This window comes from Grus americana, chromosome 2 (genome assembly GCF_028858705.1).
Source record: "Grus americana isolate bGruAme1 chromosome 2, bGruAme1.mat, whole genome shotgun sequence".
In the NCBI taxonomy this organism is placed as follows: Eukaryota; Metazoa; Chordata; class Aves; order Gruiformes; family Gruidae; genus Grus; species Grus americana.
The window spans coordinates 144447709-144470788 of record NC_072853.1 but is presented as its reverse complement, the minus strand read 5'-3'; the positions used below and the strand labels follow the sequence as shown (position 1 = coordinate 144470788).

At 40.6% G+C, this 23080-nt stretch overlaps 1 protein-coding gene across 2 annotated transcripts; it reads left to right on the top strand.

Annotated features, from left to right (window-relative positions):
- The first annotated feature begins 776 nt into the window (after positions 1 to 776).
- STEAP1 (STEAP family member 1) lies at positions 777 to 16593 on the top strand. 2 transcript variants are annotated; one of them, XM_054818282.1, is made up of 5 exons: positions 777 to 808; positions 4895 to 4999; positions 7160 to 7672; positions 9669 to 9833; positions 11609 to 16593. In XM_054818282.1, exons 2-5 carry the CDS (start codon positions 4907 to 4909, stop codon positions 11864 to 11866), a joined length of 1029 nt encoding a protein of 342 aa, XP_054674257.1. In that variant the 5' UTR covers positions 777 to 808; positions 4895 to 4906; the 3' UTR covers positions 11867 to 16593. The 2 variants fall into 2 exon arrangements, with proteins under 2 accessions (XP_054674257.1, XP_054674256.1); XM_054818281.1 differs by lacking the exon at positions 777 to 808 and adding an exon at positions 1362 to 1475.
- Positions 16594 to 23080: the final 6487 nt, after the last annotated feature.

Sequence of the window (23080 nt, the reverse complement as noted above, 5' to 3'; positions counted from 1 at the left end):
AGCCTCCTCCCCGGCGCTCCCACCGCCAGGCGTCACCCTTAGTATCGGGAACGAAGGGGAGAAACCCAAACCGACGGTGCCAAAAAAGGGTAGAAAAGCAAATCAAACGGCACCCTCACGAAGTGAGAGCAGACGAAAGTTAGCATCCCTTGCACAAAAGTAACTAATGGAAAGCACGTGGAAAATAGCCTTCATGCAAAGCACAGACGAATACTCTAATGAAAGCACCTATAAAGAAAAATTGGAAGTTAAAGTTTTATCACAGGAGAATCAATTATTCTTTTATCCCTTTTAAGGCAATCTCTTTTCTGCCAGATGCAGCATTCAGCTGGAGTCTAGGTCCACTTAACATCTACCGAAAAGGAGAAAAAATACATTCCCAAGACAATAGAAAAAAGGAGATGGAACTTGGCATCATTTCTGTGAAGACATCCTGAGGAAGACGCAATGAGCTTTGCATGAAGAAATGAAAACATTTCTGAGACAGATTGGCCATATTTTCTGCAATGTCAGTAAGCCACTAAATGTTGAAATATCCACTAAACCAGAGCTTTCAGAAGATAATGATGGTTCACAGTACTGTGTGACTAAACTTTCAGGAGACAACTGCCTTTACAGAATTGCCAGCACAGAAAAAAAAGCACGAGATCATTGGTACTTGGGAAAAAAAATTGTAACTTTTGAAGTGAGGACTGCTCCTATTAGAAGCAGGGTTTAATACAGCATTTTGTCAGGCTGGGAGTGACCAGTTTGGAAGAAGCGGTAGGGAAGGGAGAACAGACTGAAAGGCGAGGAGAAGGTTTCCCGGGTAAGGACTCGAAGGGGTGCAGCTGGTGGGTACGGGGGCAACTCCCCCGGTCCCCCGAAGTGCTGCAGCACCCTCTGGCAAAAGCACGCTGCGGAGCTGCTGGCAGGAGCAGGTTCGCGGAGGCGAGGGGCGCCCGGGGAGACCGCGCACCTCGGCGCCTCTTCCTCCTCCTCCCTCCTGCGGGGCGGGGAGGGCGCAGGTGAATGCGCCCTTTGTCCAGCCGAAGCCCCAGCAGACCCACGGCCGGGCGCTTCTTGGGGCGGCCGGGCCGGGCACCGCGGCCCCGGGCGGCGCCGCAGGGGAGACCCCGAGGCCACGCCGCTCCGCCGCTCCCGGTGCCCGCCGCGGCTCGGGACGGGGGACGGGACTCCGGCTTGCACCCCGCCGGCGCGGAGGGGAGCGGGACGGGCACGGAAGGCGGGGCCGGGAGGGGAGGTGGAGGCTGCGGCCGGGTTCCCCCCCGCCGCTCCCCTCCTCAGAGCCCGGGAGGCGCTCCGCGGCTGACCCGAACTCGCCTTCCCCTACAGAGCAGAGCCGCGGCCGCGCACCGGCACCCACATCGGCGGCGCCGGCGAGGGCTGCCCCTTGGCTGACAGAGCCGAGCTGGGGCCCGCCGCTGCCTCCGGCCTGCGGCGGGCAGAAGAGGCTGCGCTGGCGGCGGGCTGAGGTGGGTGAGCCCCGGGGCGGCGGCCGGTGCCGAAGCCGCCGGGGAAGCGTCCACGCGCGCCCGCGTGGCCGGGCTGCGGCCGGGTTCCGGCGCGGGGCCCCGCCCACTCCGCGGCCGCTGCCGGGCTGGGCCGGGTCGGGTCGGGTACCCCGGGGGGGTGCGGGCTCGGGCTCCCTGCGGGGCCCGGCCTCCCCAGGGCAGCGGCGCGAAGCGGCCGGGCGTCGGGCTGGCAGCCCACCCGGCCCTGCCCTGTGGCCGGCGGGGTCCGGCCCGGGCGCACGCTGACCGAGCAGAGACGCCGAGCGACGCTCTCTTGTTCCAGTCCCCGGGTTTTTGTTAGGTTTTCCACAGAGCTCAGCAGAATTTCTGAAGAGCAGGGAAAGTTACTGTACCCCGAGTGCTTACACCGCCCTGCGCGATGCAGCAGGCGCTTTCAAAGTAAGACGGTTATCCCTCACACTTCCACGCCGTCATTTTCCGATGGTGCCAAAGGAGAGAGATGTAGTCACTGTCCCGTGCCTCCTCCATCACCTCATCGTTATTGTCATAGCCTGTTTATTTTACCCATTGATCTGTTTTCATGGAGTCAGCCCTGAAACCCCTTACTCGGGAAAAACTCTCATTGACTTTGGATGATGTTTTCTCGGGGTAGTGTCTGCACAGCGTAGATCCCTGTTGGTTCAGCGTTATAATGAGCCTGTTTTCTCAGTCCGAAATGCAGTAGCGTACCCACGGCGTTGGAAACTTGGCTTTCTGCAGCTGAACATCCTCCACCCTCATTCACAGCTGCCTCCCAGAGAAGAAGGGGTGTGCACTGAGGATGGACATTACTACAACTGTTTTATTTCATACCAGTTGTGACTTGCATAGGGCTATAACTGATTACTGTCTGTCTCTGACGGGACTCCTACATTTTTTTCTTCAGATCTGCTCCGAAAAGACGCATGCTGTAGATGACTCCTTTCTGGCAATTCATAAGGCACTGAATAGTGGAATTCTAACTGTCTTGTATTTAAGGTTTTCCAAGAATGTTACTGTGCTTTGTTGTTGGGTGTACCCAAGAAATAATTTTGTGTTAACTCTGGTATCAGCAGCCAAGTAGGCTATTATGGCTTGGCACCTATGTTTCCTTGCATGCAGCCGCATGGTGGTAACCCATGTTTCCATGGATAAACACATGCATTCATTCACACACACTTTCTTCTTTCCATTTTGTCTTCTGCTGCATAAACCATTAACACTGTATTTAACATTTTATTAAACATTGTTTCCCAAAAGAACCAATAAGTTAGCTTTTAGGATCAGCAGCTGGCATTCTAGCTCATGATTAGGGTGGTTTTTTCACATCATGATATCATTTACTACATCCTCATCCATACAAATGTTTAGCTAGAAGCTATTACTGGAGTCCTCATTTCTAAATTTTCTAAATGAAGAGTGACAGCAGCGCAAGACTCAGGTGAGTCAAGCTCTTCCACACAGAGCTTCCCAATCTAAAACATGCTTTTGGACCTCCAGGGTAGTGTGGTAGTCAGAAGAGGAGAGTTATGAAGTGGCTGGGATCACTGTGTAAGCTCTTGTAGACTGGTGATATTAACAGTTGAAAGCTCAATGGAGATCAGTACAGAAAAAAAAAATTAAAAAGCAGCAAAGATCTGAGCCACAAGCTGCTTTAATAATTTCAAGAAGTCAGTCTCATTACCTAAGAGTAAAAAGTCAGTCTATAAGTTTATGTCCTCCTTTTTTCTACATCAGACTTTAAAAATCAGAGGGTAGGCCTCAAAACCAGTGTGACTGCCCTCCATATTCTGAGTTCTTTTAAAAATAGATCTGGAGCTCACTGTATTTGTTACTGTTTTTTTCCAGTAAGTACACTATACTGAGTTCTGTTTGTAAACTACTCTTTGCCATTGTAACAGCTAGAAATACAGCATATTAAAACATATAGAAGTAGAAATTCTTAACTAATCATGGGACTGCAAGAGCTGTCCAGATATGAAGACATCTGATACCCCGAAATCTGCCATAAAATCACTGCGACTAGCCCTAGGAATAGGGGGAAAAAATAGAAATGTGCCTTCATCAGCCCATGCTTTCTTGTGTACAGGATATACAAACCACCCATTAGCTGGTGTAGGAAAGGGTTAACAGCCTGACCTTCAGACAGAAGCTCTTGTTGACCCTACTCTGCAACACTTGGCTGAAAGGTTATGCCCAAAGAGAGAGCTTGCTAGCAGGAGGGAAAAATCCAGAGAGAAATACTCAGAAAAAGAATACTTCGGCTTCAGGAGTCTGGTGGCCTGGCAGAAAGCAAACCCTCATAGCAGACAGCACAAGACTGTAGGACTCATCCACTGACAGAGCCACACACAGTAAAAAAAGGACAGCTGTTAAAGTCTGATTCGTCCATACAATTTCCCAAAAGGTTTATGGATATAAGAGAATCAGTAGTTAGCAAAACAGTTTCATATCTAGTAATTCAGCTGTTCAGTAGGAAGGTACATGGAAGAGCTACCTAGTCACTGTCTTAAAGGCAGCCAGAGAAAGTCACACTGTGGTATGGCACCCTGAGCTTCCAGTGGTGCGGTGCTAGTGCCTCTCCTCCTGCAGTGTGCGACAGTGTGGCTGATGTACACACGGGAAGTCCCTGTTGCAGGGTCCTTGCAGTCCTGGTAGTTATTTTACAGCCTTCAGGATGCTGTCTTTCCTGCTATCCTAGGATTTACAGAAACATCTCTTTCAGTTTATCCATTCTCTTCCTTTTTTTTTTTTTTTTTCCCCCCGGCTTCTGATTTCTTGTAGTCCTTAGTAGCTTAGAACCATTTCTGCTGGTACTGGTAGGTGATGAGTATTGCCAGTATACCTTGGAATACGTGAGTGAAGCTCCAGCTGGAGTTTCCTGACAATCTTGAAAAGAGAACATGCCTCTAAAGCCATAGGGTGGCTGTAAGGTAAACCAATCCTAAAACCTAAATCCTAAAACCTAAAAAATATTAGGAACAACATATTTGCATGGGTTTCTTGCGTCAGCAAGTCTCATGAACTTACCAAAATCCATCTTCATAATATTTTACATGTTATTTCTGTAAGCTGTCTCAAGCTTATTTGTTGTAATTTAAAAACATTCAGCCTGAATGAATGCATTCATTCCACTGGTGACATGGGCATTTAGCTTAAATACTGGTTTTCCTTAGTGATTTTATTCTGTTGATTCATATCCTCTCTTAGTCTCTGCTTTACTTAAAAAACAAGCTGAGCTTTTCTGTTCTCAGAGGAGAGACTTTCCTTTCCCTAGATTATCATACCTTCTCCAGCAAATGGGTGGAGGAGAGGGAAGAAAACATTTTGAGGGAAAATAGGCCTCAAAGTTCCAGTAGGGCATTTCAAAACCTGTTTTACATCCTGTGTTTGTTTTGCAGGGAGTTTCCGCAATGGAGAAGAGGGAAGGTGATAATCACGTCATTGATCAGAATGCAGGTCAGAGCATCATGCCGAGAAGAAATACAGGAAACCTTAGCAACTTGGTAAAGTTTCTGTTGAAAAGCAGCTCATATGTCACACAGAATATTGCAACCTTTCATTCAATTTTGTCCCGAAACAGTGTTCCCATCACACTGGCATATCATCAATATTCTAAAGTCTTGTCACAATATTGACATGAAGAGATAAAAAGGTAAAGAGCATCTCGTTCAATTTAATCACAATCCATGACAAAAAATACATAAAGTTTGGGTGAGCTAAAAAATACATGAGGTTGGTTACTAGTTGCATTTTACCAGATGAGCAAAGCTCTGTAGAAAGAATTTGGGATTTTTATACAGGAATATAAAATTTATCTTTGGAGGAGTCTTCATAATTGCATCATACTCAGTAAGTTTTCCACACCACACAAAAAAAATCCAGAAAAAAAAAATCCACTTGAAGAGCATTTGCCTCTGCAACTGCTGATGCACAGAAGTAGTTCAAGCTACAACTTTCTATTCTAATGTGAACTGTCTCACAGGCTGTGAAATACTGAATTAGGCTTTGCAAACTATATCTTCAAGAAACGAGTATCTCTAGGTAAAACTTGGTTCAGATGTGAACCTCACTTTGTATAATTTATACCAGCTTCTAATTCTGCAATGCATAGACTACACTCAACTTTTCTTCAGACTAGAGAATAAAAGTTACTTAGGCTGCACCTTCACTGTTACAAAGATATGCTTTTATCATCAGATAAACATGTAGTAGCTATTCAGCTAAAAATCCTAATGAAGACCATGCCCTTTAATTTTACTGTGACGCACTACAGGCAAGTCAGACATGTGGTGCTAAACAGGCTACCTTGTCTCCAGTTGGGATTTTACAGCAAGATACCAATGTACATTCTTTATCTTTCTATTAAAAAACCCCACCTGTTTCATTGAAGATGAACACAAGACTTGCACCTACTTGCCTTTGCATTATTTACAAGTAGTACCTTGTTTGAATTGAGCCCTTAATCAGCTTCAAGGTAATGTTTGATTCTTAAGAATAAAGCCAGATGATATTGCTGAGATAGGAAGATCTCCTGTATCCTAGCAGAATGCTAACTTACAACTTTCAAACTAGAAATATTTGCCTTCCTCAAAAGGGACAGTGCTGTTTTGCTTTCTGGAGGTCTGGACATCTGCCACATCAGCCATTCTAAAGCTGAGCCATTGCAGCATAGTTCAGTTGTACGTTATATTCCACTGGAATATTAAAGGACTTACGTGTTTATTACCTAATGTTATCAGTTCTCAGTTCTCCACCCTGGTCAGCTGTCTGCTACATCGAATGCAACGTCCTGCTGTTGGTACACGTATTTTCATTTTGTATGTATACTGATCATGTGCTTCTTCCATGAACAATCTTTAAATTCTTTCTATGGGACAATCTTTAAATATATTATCTCAGTGTAAAATGGTTTATAATATTACACTAAATTTTTGTACTAGCTTAGCTTTTTCTAAAGTCTGTCATAATTCTGCCAAGATCATCTGTGAGACTAGAATCAAGTCATGCCTACTTGGCACCAGAAAATTCATTTTTTTAAACTGAAGTGACTCAATTTCACAACATTTCATAAAAGTTAAGAGGACACTATTACAATTATGAAGGAGAGGAAGACAACCACGGGACTTGATGCTGGAGTTGGCATATGTGCAGCTGGTCTAATATGCCGGATCCCAAACATTTCTACTTACATCCTTATTCCCCCAATTAAATGTCATTAAAATAGCAGTGACTGAATGGAATATTTTTTTGTCTTGACTCTGGATTCTGTCATTGTGAATATTATTTGGGCTGCATCATCAAGTCTGTAGCTGAAATTTGACATTTGAAATCTGTAGCTCATATCATAAGAAGCCGTAGTGATGCTTCACATAATGTAATCCGTCTTCCCGTGCAATGTAGTTAGCTTCCTGGAATTAAAATCTATTTTGAAATCATAATGTTAATGAAGAATGAGAAACCTATGCTAAAAGTGCCTTGCTCAACTACTGACTATGCTGTTTGAAACGTTATGTTTTCAAGCTATCTTGTCTTTAATAGTGTGTATGTTTTGTATATGGTTTCAGAGCAGTACGGAGTAAAAGCCATGATGGCAAATACTATCATTACTGAAGTTTTTAATCTTCTCTTGAACTCACTTGGTATTTCCTTTCTGTCATTTCCAGAATGTGGATACGCAAGTCACCAATCCACCAGAAGCAGCTGCACTTTTTAATTTACATCAAGCACACCATTTTGGTGAGTTTGAACACTCTTCAGAACAACACTGCAAGCAGGATCTGTTCCCCAAGTGGCACTTGCCAGTGAAGATAGCATCTGTGATCTCATTATTAACATTTATTTACACTTCTCTGAGAGATGTCATATATCCTTTTATAACCAGAAAGGAAAATGTTTTCTATAAAATTCCAATCCTTGTCATAAACAAAGTTTTACCAGTGGTTTCAATTACCCTTTTAGCACTAGTATATTTACCAGGAATATTAGCTGCTGGTTTCCAGCTGTACTTTGGCACCAAGTATAAACGGTTTCCCCAGTGGCTGGACAGATGGATGTTATCAAGAAAGCAATTTGGACTTCTCAGTTTCTTCTTCGCTGCAATGCACGCCTGCTATAGCCTATGCTATCCAATGAGAAGATCATACAGATACAAGCTGCTGAACTGGGCATTCCAGCAGGTACGATGGGCGCACAAATGCCAACCCTTCTGTATTCAGAAAATCCTTCTTTTTGTCATTCAAGCAAATCTGGATGGGGGGGAAGCCATTTTCATTGTCTTAGTTGGATTTTGAAGCAGATCCCCACAGAGCACTGTTGAGGGATGAAGCAGGACCTAGTTGTTAAAGCATGTAATAGAGAGTTAAAAGTCATCACAGCTGTGCCAGTGTGTATTAAATAAGCAATTTGCTTCATTTGAGATTTTTTATCTCTCTGTAAAATGCACATAATTGTACCTGCCTCACAGGAACATTTAAGTCTTTGGCACACTGTTTAGTGTGGATTAATCTTGTCTGCACCAGTGGAATCTAACTATCTACAAAAACTGAGCACACACTATTTTTAGACATCTTCTTTGTAAAATGAATTAGCCAGCAATGAAGGAGGGCTGAGCTAAATCACAACAACATGTATTTGCCAGAAACTAAATTTTTGAGCAGTGATGGCTCCACAATTGGGCTGATGCACACTAACTTGCTGAAAGATAGAATTTCAGTCATGCTTCTGAGTCATGGGCAATAATTGGCTGGCAAAGCTCTCTAAGATCCTCTGTGACTGGACAGTTCTTAATACTTGCCTATTGCCTTGAGTGCCATGAGTATTGCAGTATAAGGTATAGACTGCAGATGTCCTTTTTTATTACCCTCAAAGTCTAATCTAGAGTTTTATGAAAAGCATAGTATGATGTTAGCAGCTTCTTAAGAATTCTGTAAACAGTCTAACTACCTGTTGAAAACTCTGACATTAGCCTTACTGGTAATCTAACTTGAATGGATTACCAGAAATTTCCTTGAGATTCCAGTCCTCAAGATGAGGCTGTCAGCTCTGGGGGCCCCAGTACAAGAAAGACATTGAGCTGTTGGAGAGAGTCCAGAGGAGGGCCACAAAGCTGATCAGAGGGCTGGAGCACCTCTCTTGTGAGAACAGGCTGAGAGAGTTGGGATTGTTCAGCCTGGAGAAGAGAAGGCTCCGGGGGGATCTAATTGCGGCTTACCAGTACCTGAAGGGGTCTACAGGAAAGCTGGTGAGGGACTGTTTATCAGTGAGTGTAGTGACAGGACAAGGGGTAGTGGGTTTAAGCTGAAGGAGGGTCGATTTAGGTTAGATGCTAGAAAGAAATTCTTTACTGTGAGGGTGGTGAGGTACTGGAACAGGTTGCCCAGAGAGGTTGTGGATGCCCCATCCCTGGAAGCATTCAAGACGAGGTTGGATGAAGCTTTGGGCAACGTGGTCTAGTGGAGGGTGTCCCTGCCTGCGGCAGGTGGGTTGGAACTAGATGATCTTTAAGGTCTCTTCCAACCCAAACCAGTCTATGATTCTATATGATTCTATGAAGAAATGATCATGTTTGGGGCATATGATGCCATGGTGATCACTGGCAGCATCAAAGGGCTGTTGCAGTTACTCATAAATAGGAGAAGCTTTGACATCAGTTTATTAAAATCACAACCTTTTCATCCATACCAACGATCATATTCAGTGCAGTTGAATGTACCAACTTGTTTTTAAAAAAATAGAGCTAAACAACTCTCCTGGCAGGATACCATCATTAAGAATATCTGCTGAATTAGCTCCCTAAAATAGTGCTGTTAATATATTTCCTGTTGTTATAATCTCCCAGATATGGTATTTAGCCATAGGTGGAATTTTCTTGGCAAAGAATAAGATTTCTCCTGCTGTGAAGGCATGGTAACAGGCCTCAGAACCAGTCTCTCCTGGGCCAAGATGCTGATGAAGTCTAAATTCTTCTCACTTAAAGCCCACCTTTGTTCCGCACATACTAGCGGAGACTTTGTTATCAGAACTAAACAGCAGTTACATTCAGAGACATTCAAACAAACAAAAATACTGTGTTTCTTGGCTTGTTTCCTGAATATTATGGTGAAAATAGCTGTATTTCAAACAAATGGCTAAGTGTGCCGGTCTGTCATTTTAAATGAGGTGTTCTTTTGGCAGGTCAAACAAAAAAAAGAAAATGCCTGGATTGAACACGATGTTTGGAGAATGGAGATTTATGTCTCTCTAGGAATTCTGGGACTTGCTTTGCTAGCCTTGTTGGCAATAACATCAATCCCATCCGTCAGTCACTCTTTGACCTGGAGAGAGTTCCACTACATTCAGGTACACATAAATGTCATTATTGCATGTCATTAGTCCGCATTTATAGGACTGTATGTTATCAACTAAGACCATTAGGAGTTAGAAATATCAAACACAGAGTGGTTAGTGAAACCAATCTACAAGTTTGTTCCGTACTCTTTGTTAATTGCTTTGCAAGAAATGTTAATTTTATTTGTTATATTTTGTCAGAGGAAAAGGCTGTCAGGTTCAGGTTATGAAGTGGGAAGAAAGACAACTCCAAACCACTTTTTTGCTCCTCTAACCTGGTGACCAGCAGCAGTTTTCCCTTCAGGACCTATTCTTAGGTCAAAGACCTCTGGGCTGAAGGCATTTCAGTCATCTGGGCATCTTATGTTTCAGGAACGCCCGGTGTCCTGCTGAATTGGGAGTTAGGTGGTATTGAACCAGCCAACGCTGTTCCCATACAACATGGGATTCCACTACACAAGGAGAATTGCTTGTTGCTCCCTTGGAGCTGTTTTGGCAATTCTTTACTGCCTGACCAGTACCAGGTGGCTGGAAGGTCCAGGAGAAGACTTCTCCCCAATAATACAGGCAAAGGTTTTCCATCTGCAGCATTATTAGCTTCATAACCCCCTCCAAAAAGGTGTATTCTGAAAAGGAGACATCGTAGAACACATGCATAATCAAATCCAGCCAGTCCTGAGTTTGCTACAGATGTGCAGGTTTCATTCACCTAAGTATCTGGTTTGCTCTTAGTTCTCTTGTATTATATGCAGTAATAATCAGGGGTGGTTCTGCTGGCATCAATATGATAATGCTAGAGTTAAGCAAGTGTTGAATTAGGTCCCTGAACACCAAAATCAGAAAATTCAATGACCTACTAAGTACCTGGCATTTGAAAATTTGATCTATATTTGAAAAGTAGATCTGAAATGTATATCTTCCTACAATTAGTGATTTGAGATTCTGCCCACTCTGTGAAATGCATAATTTGTAAGAAAAGTTTTCAGCTCTACAGAGAATCTATATGAACAGGTCTAGTGCATGATTGCTTTCAGTATTAAATTGGCATGGTGAAGAAACCCAGAAGAGTAATACTAATATAGTAGATAAGTTTTATAAACAAATAACCTTTATACTTGAAAATCAGATTCTGTAGATTTAGCACCTGGAAAGGCAGACTTCACTGATGACAAATTCCATTTTTCTAACAATAACAAGATTGTTATGCAACAGGAAACTCAAAATTACTAGTAACTCTAGCATAAAATTTCCTTTGCTTCTGAATTTTGTAGACATCCTAAGCCAAATTTATCACTTAAGTGGAATGAAAGACTTCAGTTTCCTATAGTTGTGCAATTGCTTTTGTCATAGTACTGGACTTACTAGAGTTTCTGATTTTAATTTGCCTTAAAATTTTTATTTGCAAGCAGTCAGGCCATTTATAAATCTGCTTTTGAACTCATAATAATTTATCACAGAAGTAAAGTAATTTAGGATACAAATGACATCTAGAGAATTGACTCTTTTTCAAGAATAGCCTGTAATCTGTGATCTCTTCTATATGTTAGCTAAGTATCATAGCAGTAGTTGAAAAATGTGCCTCATCTGTTTTCTCTTACGGTGGCATAGAGGTGTACAGTTGGATTCTTGAATTATAGTTCTTAAATTTTAGTTCCAAGCCAACGGTCTCTTTTCTTTGATTTAAGTGTGTTGGTTGAGGCCCTTCCTGATTTCCATATTTGCTTAACAAATGCTTTTTTGCCAAGTTGGAAAAAATAAACAGCTTACTATTTTATTTCTCTTTTCAGAGCAAGATGGGATATTTAGCTCTGCTGCTATGCACTGTTCACGCACTGGTGTTTGCTTGGAATAAGTGGGTTGATGTTAACCAATTTGTCTGGTATACACCACCTTCATTTATGGTAGCAGTTTTTCTTCCTCTTGTAGTTCTGATTGGTAAATGCATACTGTTCCTCCCATGTTTTAGGAAGAGGATAAAAAAGATCAGATGTGGTTGGGAAGCTAACACACAAACCAATCAAACCAGCATGACTTCCAGACTGTAGATCCAATATGGACATTTCCTGTCTATGTATGTAAATATGCTCAAGGCCATGAAATGTTCACTCGTGAGCTCTGTTTTCATATTTTCCATAGGTGTTTCTTTTTCACTTTTCATTTCGACTTCAGGAGTATGGGATACTTGATACAATTTAGACCTTCTCTAAGACAGAAAGTGGAAACATTCATTTTACATTTTAATCTATTCAGTGTCTATTTGATCATTTCTTTTTTCTGACTCACGGCTTTTAAAATCCAAGGGCTTCATTGCCTCAATAGTAATTCTTTCATAGGCAAAAGCAATCATAGATCATTGCTCCAGATGACCACAGAAAGTAAATAAATTATTACACCACAGAACCCGGGAATGCTTTCTGCTTCCCACAGCCATGTTTGTTCCTTTGTTAAAACTCAGTATTATAATGGGACAACAACTTGCGTATTTATCATCCCACTCCCCCTTATCACCTGCATCCTATGTTTCACTCTGCAGAATGGGGACCTTGGCACATGAGCCAGACAGAAACTGTGTATTCCCACCAGGTCTTGAACTTAGACAATTGGGCAAGCAGAATTGCAGGGAACTTTACAAGGTAAATCTCTCCTGAGGCTTGGTCACAGTCTAAAAAAAGAGTTTTTAGACTTAGATCTCCATCTTTTAAAGGACTAGGTGTGTCTCTGTTTACTTAAAACGATAAAACATTTCTTATTTTTTATTCCATGAACACGTTCTTTTGTTTCTGATGCTGGAAATTTTCCATGCTTTTGACCTAAGCCTGCTGCCCTTGACATGCGCTAAACTTTATTCACACAAATTATTCCAGTGGGATAACTCGCATCAGGTAAATGTGTTATACTGTTTACTCTAGGGCCAGCACAATTGTGTGACTGGAAGAAAAACGTTAAAAATAGACATTTGAATCTTAACATTGATTTGGTGAGATTTTCATGTAAAATGGCTTCTGAATGCATTTGCTTTTACAAAAATTTTCATATGAGCTAATTAAGCCTTACTTTCCTTATGTTGCACAGGTCTGGCTGAATGTTTTAAATGAATAATTCATTCGTTAGTATCTATTTTTAAATATGCTATGCAGTAGTTAATATTTTCACCCAGCATCAGGAGCAATTCTGCCAGTCTCCCTGCATGAGTTGACTAGGACATGGACTCATGGTGCCACCTATTGCTGGGCTCATCTGAATGAGAATTGTAATTGGTAATGGCTCTTGTATTAAAACAAACAATGTGTGCATAAAAAATATCTAATACATGGTGCTAATGATTCTGCAGCTAATGATTCTGTTTTACATTTGTGGACTTGGTACACTGAGCATAAATAACAGACAAATTAAATAGCTACAGGGATACTACATTTTGTATTTTCCTGGTTATAACTCCATTCAGTTATTGCAACTTGAAAGTTGGCCTTGTTATTTGCACTTAACGTAGTACTGTGAAAATAACTGGGGACATGGTGGCCTGTATAATATAGACTGAAGAGAAATGAGTGGCATTGTGTATCAAAGCAGTAATGCATGACAGAGGCAAACACTCTCTAAACCACAGGAAGCTAGTCTGCAATGTGAATCTGAGAAATTTTCAACAGAACAGGAAAAGTGTGGTTGTCAATGTATTAGCATTTACATTTCTATAAATGAAATAAAATCTTTTAGAAGTCATATTAGGGATAAAGAATAATGTTTGCCAAAGGCTTATGCAGAATATTACCTGCACTTTGTTGTCAGGAGTCATAAAAAATAATAAAATAATTCTATTAATAGAACAGGGTGAGGCAAGTGCAATGATAAAGAAATCCCTTTGTCTTCTGTATTTTCCGCTAGCTACTCGTACTTACTACTCAGGGCAAAGCTGAGACTGTAAGTACTCCAAGCAACCCCTGTATGCATCCACTGAAAAGAATGACATTTGGGTTTATCAAAATATGTTCTAAATTGTGTTAAATTGTGCTCTCCAGAATCAGCCCTGCTACTTAGAAAGTCTGGAGAATTTAATTCAATCTCCAGCTTTATTAAATTCTGGTCAAATAGTTGGACTAATTGTTTACAGCTGGTCAGAGAAGCCAACTCTTCGGCACAGAGGAATATAAACAGCTTCAGGGGTAACAAAGCATGTGGCGCAGAGAGCAGAACCTGACCCTTGATGACTGAAAACTGAAAAGAGGTGAATAAAGACGCTCGCTGAAAGAAGCAGTTCAAAGCTATTCATATGGCATGTATAAAACAAAATCAAGGCAAATTAATATCTGTATGCATTTAGAGAACAAAATAGTTCAAGGGAATGCTAATGGGCTTCAAGGCTTTTCACCTTACCACCACCATTACCAACTGAAATCTTTTTCATAACAGGGCTCTGTTATGGATCAGTTAGATCAGTGAACATTGAGTAGTATGGTCAACATGGTTATGAAGTTAATGGAAACTGGAAGTTAAGGTTCTGTGCCTTTGGAGTGTGCATCTTACAGCACAGCAGTAGGATTTAGGCCAATAAGTCACTTTTGAAAATGGGACTTTAATGCCAAAGTTGGTTTGGCCTTTCTGAAATTTTTGTCCAAGTTTTTAAAACATTGTCTCTCTGAATCTGTAAGATATTGTCTAATTTGGAGACTAACAGACAGATCGTTATTGCAGAAAACACTATAGGTACCACTGCTAGAAAACAGACCAAGAACTCCATGAAGATGTAAATATATTAGCTATATTCAACACTTCATAAAAAGTTTTTGAGACATCTGTTCTAATACATCTTTATCCAAGCAGCAGGAAGGAACCGTTGTCTGTACCATTGTATTTAGGGCATAAAATCAGAACAAGGCACATCACAAGCACAGAACTCCTTTCAGGAAGTACTAAAGAACATGTATGTACATGTATATCTTTACTTATCTTCTGTTCATGGTGCAGCAGTGATAAATTTAGATTCATCCCACTTCGAGTGGCTGAGAAATCATGTCCTTATGAAACATTCTATTGTAATACCCTGCTCTATGCACTTTTTTACACAAGGTAGTGCAAACTAGCATAACTTCATTAATGTCAATCTGTTAATATGGGTTGAAATCCTAACATAAATTACAGATGAAAACCAATTTCAAGATCATCACATATTACCCAAACTGACCTTTTATGCTCATCATTCAGCTGAGGACATTAAGCACACTTCAGATTTTTCTCTCCAGCATTGTGCAGGGGCAAACCCAGAAGTGACTTCTGCCAGCTGAAATTTGCATACCGTCTATGAAAGCTATTCCTAAAATCACACATGACATCCAAACAGTCAAGCACTTTTTCCCTACTGAGTGTCTCAAGTAGGACCCAGGTTTTCTGTATCGCAGCTAGCCATTTCTTTAGAAGCCACCATTGAATGCTTATAGCCAGAATTTGAGACCTCATATCACGTCTCCTCCCTGCTTTGTAAGTCTTTAGTAAACTACTTCTCAGTAACTCACTTCCCAATCTGCAGAATTGGAGCAGTAACACTTTACAGGACATTGCAACAGTATTTTCAAGCTTTCAAGGCATTCAGATACTATAGTGAGAGAGGAGGGGCAAGTAAGGGCTATAAAGGGCTACAGAAGAAAATGCTATTGACAGTATTTTGTTTCTCCCTTTATCATAGAAATTATTTAGTTCAACACTAATTAAAATAACTGCATATGTACCTTTTAATTTAAGTTTATGTACCTATTTCAAAATTCAGTGTATTAATATGCCTATATACTACTATAATACATAAAATCAATGTGTGTGCAAATTTTGGGCACTTATTTGTGTAACACTGATGGCTTTTATAAAACTGTGCATCATTAAATGTTTCAATGTATGCTGTATCTGCTGTTGCATCATATACATCCAGGGTATAAGGCTAAAAAGGCACAGTAGACTCTAGAAGAGCTGTTGCCATGATCAATAGAAATGGCTTCAGTCAAGGGGAACTATTCTGCCTGTGCTGGTGCAGAGCCTGGAGTCTCCAAAGGAGAGAAGACAAAGATGTGAAAAGCAAAATGGATACTTTCATAGGGGGATGTAATGAAAGCACATTTTTCCTGACAGATCTTTTAACTGACAGACTGCATATTCTAGCATTCAGAGGAGGTTTTGTGAGAAGGAAGAAAAAGCTGAGCTAGTTGTGGAGTGCTTTGGCGGGGGACCTATGATCCCTGAAAATACTGATCAAAGACCAGGAAAAACACAAGGATGGTGAGGGCATTGAGGAGAGGAAAGGAATACAGGCATATTTTTGGATAAGAATCTATCGTTGTACTGTAAGTGGGTTTGCAATGCCTCTAGAAAGGCTCCAGAGTACTTCCTTCAGTTGTATGTCCCTGATGTATTTAAGTCGGAGGCAGAATTGAAACCCTGGAGAGATACTCAGAAAGTGTTGAAGGGACTTGAGGAATTTTGTGCTAAGTTTACCTGAGGCAGCCAGATCCCAGAATGCTATTCCCAAGAAGTGGTTCCAACAATCAGCACTCAGGAATCTAGAGCCAGTGCTGTGCTGGCTATAGTTTAATGTAAATTCCTGTTGACAGCAGCACTTACTGTAAGCAGTTCCTCCCTTTGGCCACTCTTCTCTGTTCTCTCAGTTCTGGAAGTGCTTAAAGCTGTGAAGTTAATCAGACCTGGGAAGTGGATCCAGTTGAAAAGTAATGCAGGGAAAATAATGTTTCAGCCAGATCCATACACTGGTCTGATTCACCTGACAGCCATGCACATATGCCAGCAGCAAGGACAGGAAGAGGAATGGCGTAAAGGGACAGCTAACTTAAACCAGTTTGAACTGTGTGGTTGCAAGTGCTCCTAAAATTCAAAACTTAAATTATTTCATCCTACTTCAGTAGTAAGAATGTTTCAGTGATTCACTTATTTGTCCTGTTCTTAGTTTTCCATGAATCAGTAGGCAAAAATGTGTTCTCGAAATTCTCACCAAAAAGCATACAAAACTGACTGACCTCTACATGACTATGGACTGTGTGGCTTCATTTGTAAGATGATGATCTCATGTCTTCTTTTCTGCTATATCCACAGTTAGTACCATCCCTGGATAACATGAAATGTTATGTTAACCATTTTTGAAATTCAGACTAATTTCTTTTAAGTTGATTTTCTTAAAATGGCATTAAAAGAATCATTTAAAAGAACACAACAAAACAAAAAGGCAGATTTTTGAAAACATGCTGAATCCACCCCTGGAGAATGTAGTCTGCTGTAGTCACTGTTAAGTGTCTGGCAATGGCTGATCATTGCCACTGAATTTTTTCAGTAGTGCCAGGATTTCTTGATCCCATCAGCGTGCTGTGTTGCTGATGGCAAAATAATTTCTTTTGGTGAGACCTTGGACTCCTTAAAGAAATCTCATTGAATTCAGAGTTCAACTTTTACACCATTGTTTGAACTTCTCTGTAGATTGAATGTAACATTTGAATGGGTGTGGTGAGACTAATTTATTAAGTGTGCGTAACAAGTTTTCAGAGATTTTCAAATGAAAATATATAAAACCAGTCAGTGAACCAAGCTCTATAAACTTATAAAAAAGAAGACCACAGCTACTTCCAATAAAGATGATGCAACAGAAGATACAGTTGTTTTGGGTTTTTTTATTTCTATTTACGTATATTTCATCTTTGTAGCACCAAAGTATATTACTGAGATAAATATGCTATGTCCTTGACTTGGTTAAAGATGTGTAATCCCTGTGGGACTGGGAGAATACTGCCACTGCTACTGATGGAAGTATTTGGTCCTTAAATTTCATCTTTTGGGCTCACTATTAAAAAAGAAGTAAGGTAAGTGTGGGTTTTTTTGAACTGGACAGTCAATTTTGTAGTTTGCAGTCATGTGCAGTCTTTATAGACATGCTTACACTGTTTTGTTGGATGTGCTCTACTGAAAAAGAATTTTCCATGTCAATGTCTCCATTACTTGAAATGCTGAGAAGTATCTTATTGCTGGACTTGAGGAATGGCCACATAACTCATGTCAATTTTTTTCTTTGCCTTTTTTTCCAGTCCTGTGACTCATAAATACAACTAAATGGCATTTCTTTCTTGCCCGTCCACCTGCACCTGTGCATATACCAGAATAACTGTTGAACAGTGCATCTCATTCATTCAAAAATATTTTAAGTGTTCTACTAGGAAATCCTTAAAAAGAAAAAAAAAAAAAAGAAGCCAGAATGGGAAAAAAACGAGTCACTTGCAGGGCACCTGCAGCATCTCTGCAGCAGTTCAGCAGTCTAACAATTATTCAATGGCACCCATAATTAAAATAATGACAGCTTTCTCTTGTGCCTTCTAATTTGCAATAGACTTAGTACATTTACAAGGATATGAACATCCTAAATTATTTATTCACAGATAATTAATGACAGACAAAAGGGTATTCTGGGGCAGAGAAAGGCTGGGACTATGAAGCTATGCAAAGAGACATTAACATGGAATGGGAAGGGACAGGACAAATCTGGGAGATCTGGGACAAAGAGGAAAGGTGACATTGCAAGCATACACATTTTCTTATGAGAGGAAAGAGTAAAGGAGTCCAATGGATGTTAAAGGAGAAAAATAAGTACGTGGATACTGAATGAGATTAATGCAGCAGCATCAAGATAGTAGGGAACAGAAATCCTTAGTCAGGGAGATGGGAAAAATGGAGGACAAGTGAATGACAAATGGGAGAGAGTCTAAAAAAACTGAAGTGAATCCTTGAAACAGAGGGGATGGGAGGGTTGGTTATCCACATGGAGCTGGGGAATGGAATGAACAAATACAAAGAGCCCAGGTATGTGCAGAGTTTCACCTGCAGAACCTATTAAGTTGTAACCACTTCTCCATCCCTGAAATACCATTTGAGGCATTTCTGGGGAAATCTGTTCAAATTCCACTGATATGTATGAACACCAGCAAGGGTGCAAGTGGTTCTGTGATGTAGAGGAATTATTCTCTGAGATGTAGCCCTATGATTTTATTATGGATGAAGAACACACTGTTTCTGAAGCTAGGGAGACATGAGTCATAGATATTGCTCCACTTTTCGTAACAATCTAAATATAAACTGAGTTATCTTTGAATAGATTGTGCTTATAGTGGAGCAGACATGGCTGCTTTACGTCCTGGTAAAGTGTACAGTATGTTGTGCTAAACGAAGGAAAACATTTATATAAGACATAATGAAGCTAAGCTACTCTTAAATATTACTTATGCAAAATAACTGAAACCAGAGAATTAGATGGTGCATTAGACTATATTCAGAAAAGTAATTCCTAATAATTCCAGTTTCATCCCTGTTCTGATATCACTGTTCTATTGCAAATATTTAACCCTCACCATTTAGTCCTTGCAGAGGCAAATATCCCAGTGAAATCAATGGGACTTTTACTTAGCTATTTCGAGTCACAGGTTTGTCCCCTGCAGGCACATAAATACTTCAGGTCTGCCTTCTCCTTGACACAATTAACAATAAATTGTTCACCTTCTCCAGTGCTTGGGATGGACTCTATTCTGCTGTGTACCCTCCATCAAGACAGCCTTATCAAGGGAACAGCACTAAAATTTATTACCATTTCTCCATTACCAGAGTCTGGCCCGGAGCGCTCATATCACAACACAGCAGCTAAGCCACAAAATCTCTTCTTCACCTACTGCCCAGCTTCGTTCAGCCCTGTTTTAACATCCCATGCTTGCCTAGTTATTTCTAAGTTCCTCCCTGAAAACTATTCCATCTAATTGGGCTCTTACACTTTTCGTACACAAAGGTGCTAAAGGAATAAAGGAAAATTGGTGGTGGGGAAGAGGAAAATGAAGTACATGGGGTAAGTGGGAAGGGGATACACTTAGCTACTAGAATGAGGTGAGGGTGGGTGAATGAAACAGGGGGAAACTTAGACCCTACAAAAAGTTTGGGAGATGGAAGGGAGGGATATCATGTACTGAACTGGCCCTTTTAATGGCATTTTTCCTGTTTTCTCATTCTTATTCCTCCCTGATCCACCTTGATCCCTTTCTTTCCCCACTTTTGGTCCTTTCCCTAGACATCCCACAGTAAGTCTTGCATATTCTCACAATCCCCTTAAAATAGCCCATAATCATTTTCATACAATTCTCTTCCCCTTGCATACCATAACAAGTCCCACATTCCTTTAGGAAAGCACCTCTTTAGTTTGTACTACATTTCAAGGGAAAGAGTTTCTTCCCTTGATCACCTTGGTGGGTTTCACCCCCAGGACAATGATCTGGTCATTCCCCTTGGATAGGCTTGGTAGTAGGCAGTTTGGCTTCATTTTCACTGATTAGCTTGCTGAGGTTCCTTTGCATGTTATTGCTCCTCTGACCCTCACTGGGTCTTTGTGTTCACCATGATCATTTAACCTAACAGTACAGAGAAGAGGATCTCAGATGATCAAGGCGTGGAGCAGCTGCTTTACGGGAAGAGACTAACAAGGTGGAGGCTCTTCAAATGAGAGGGGAGAAGGTGGAAGGGGATAAAATCAAGGTTTACAAAATATTTAAGATAGTGGATAAGATAAACACAGAACAGTTTTTCACCAAATTCACATTACCAGGACTAGAGAGGATTCAGTGAATCTAGTAGGAGATCAGTTTACAACTGATTAAGAAAGCGCATCTTTATGCAGTGGGCAGAGAACCTCTGGAGCTTGCTGCCATGGAGGGCTGTGGAGGCAAACAGCATCAGCAGGTTCAAAAGGGGGTTAGACAAATTCAGAAACAACAGCCCCTAAAGCAACACTAGAAGAACTTTGCAGGCATGTAACCTCTTACAGCACTAAGACAAATACAGTTTTGGGAGGAGAGTACAAAATACAGTGGCCAGGCTTGCACATTCTCATTAAATAGCATTTTGTTTTGCTGCTCTTGAACATGTACTAATGGGTTAGATAGGTCTAACCAAGTAGGGTGTTTCTTATGTTCCTATACTTTGAGAGGAAATCTCTCAGACTGATACACTCCTCTACATTTTATGTCTGGAAAACAAACGTGTTGGGAATGACAACTTAAACCCTGAAGCAAAAGCTATTGCCTTGATCTTGAAAAGAACTGCTTAACTCTCAGGCTCTGTAGCAGTTCACTGGCCTCAGTTCATTTCTGTGGAATTAACTACATAAATTTTCACAGGAATGGGAACAGAATTAGTATTTCATTCTTCTGTGAAGATACAGATTTTCCTCTCACAGTGCTAAGTTGCTACTGAATTATCATGGTTTCGTTTTTATTTGTCAGGGAATATTTTACACAGCTGCCATGGTCTCCTTCAGTGGAACAAAATGTTCAGAATAAACTAACTGAAGACCTAACCTATGACAACATACATGTAATAATATAATGAGAAGGTTACAAATATTTTACATGTTGAATGACATATTTCTACATTTTCACAACCATGATGCTACATACGACACCGTGTGATCTTGATTAATTTTCATTTTGCTTCTGCTCTCAAGAAAAAACTGTGGTCCACAGCTTTGTGAAGGATATTTGAACTCAAAGAGCTAAACTCCTGTTAGTAAAACAAACACACTCATATTAGGCTGTCAAATGGTTGTCAAGCCACAATCTAGCCTATGTTTCCTCACCTACTTTAGCATTCAGGGAAGTATTATTGTCTTTTAAATTAGTTTTTCAGTTTTGCAATATCCATGCTTCATTAGGATGTATGTCTGCTCTTGGTTAAGTCAAGTCAACTGACTGAAAGTTTTGCTCTAGATTTAATTGTTTGCATTCTAAAAATAATCTATTTTTCCCCAGGCTTTGGGTCCAACAATTACTGCAGGCACAAGATCACACCTGCAGAACCTACTGTCTCATTTTGTAGATGCCTTTTAAGATGAGCAGCAACACAAGAAGAAGAAAAAATCTGACTTTCTATAACTTACATCACAAAGCAAATGTTGTTTTAGAGTTATAGGGAGAAGTGGAAAGGTCATACATGACCTTGTACTCCATACAAAGCTGAAGAACAAAGGTCCTGAAACCCCTTAATTCGGCTTCAACAATAGCTATGGAAAACCACAGTCAGAGAAAGCCAGGAGAGGTTTCCTTCCTTCAGCTTCTTTCTGATGAATAAAATTAATCTGCTAGATCATAAAAGCAGAAACAATCCTCACTGGTTTTGTACTTGGATTGCCTTAGAAATAGAATTGTAAACCTGGATTGCTGTACCTTTGGTCGCTTTGGGTTTTGGTGTGGGTTTTTTTGTGAGGGTCCTCTGTTTTGGATGAATTGCCCTTAATTTGTAATTCCTCTTGGGAAGAAGGAGATACCTTGTCTTGTTTCACATGACTTGCCAGGATTTCTCAACTATGACTCATTAAATGTGCTCTATGAAGACTTTCCTTCTCTTTCCTTCATTCTGTCTTTCTCTTTCTTCTCTCTTTTTACCTTTCCTTTTTCTTTTTTCTTTCCTACTTTCTCTTCTCTTCTCCTTTCCTCCTCTCCTCTCCTGTCCTTTCCTCTCCTTTTCTCTCCTCCTAAAGAATATCTACATGTTTTTATTTATCTGTTTCAGTTTGTCCTTCTTTCCTTGCTTTTCACTACTGAAATTCAGATCTTACAGGGCCTGAAAGAAGTAGTGATACCTGAACAGTTACTGAAAAGGAGACATCACAACTTGATGAAATCCAAATAGTGAAGGAAGGGAAGAGATTTTAGTTGAGGTATTTGCTATTCATTTTTGTTATTTGTTTAGTTAGTGGTTAGGTTTTTTAAAGAGTATCTTTATTAAAAACCAACATATTTTCAAGTAAACAAAGATATCAGATTAATAAAAAAAAAAAAAAGAAAAAACAACCAAACAGAAAGAAGCAAAGAAGAAAACTACAATTTGTTTCTACCAAAAAAAGAGTAAAAATAGGTTTCAATTTTCTAAATCTCTTGGATCCATTTTGCCTGTATAAAGATTGGGTAAGAGGCATAAGTTTTAGTTTTAGAGTAATTGCAGACTGCCATAAGAAAAAATTAGTTGGCCTGAATGTTCCTGGCTGGGAAATACTGTATTTTTCTGCTAAGTTATGAAATTGGCTGTGCTGAGGGTAGTATGCCAGAAACGATTGTATTTGGGTTTGTTGCCCTGATAGGAAGCAAATTTTTGTGTGTTTGTTTTCACTCTCTTTCCACGGGGAAATCCCCAGGGCTTTGCTTTTCCCTTGCCAAGAGGAAGAACCAGAATATCTGTTTCCATTTGCCAGTTGG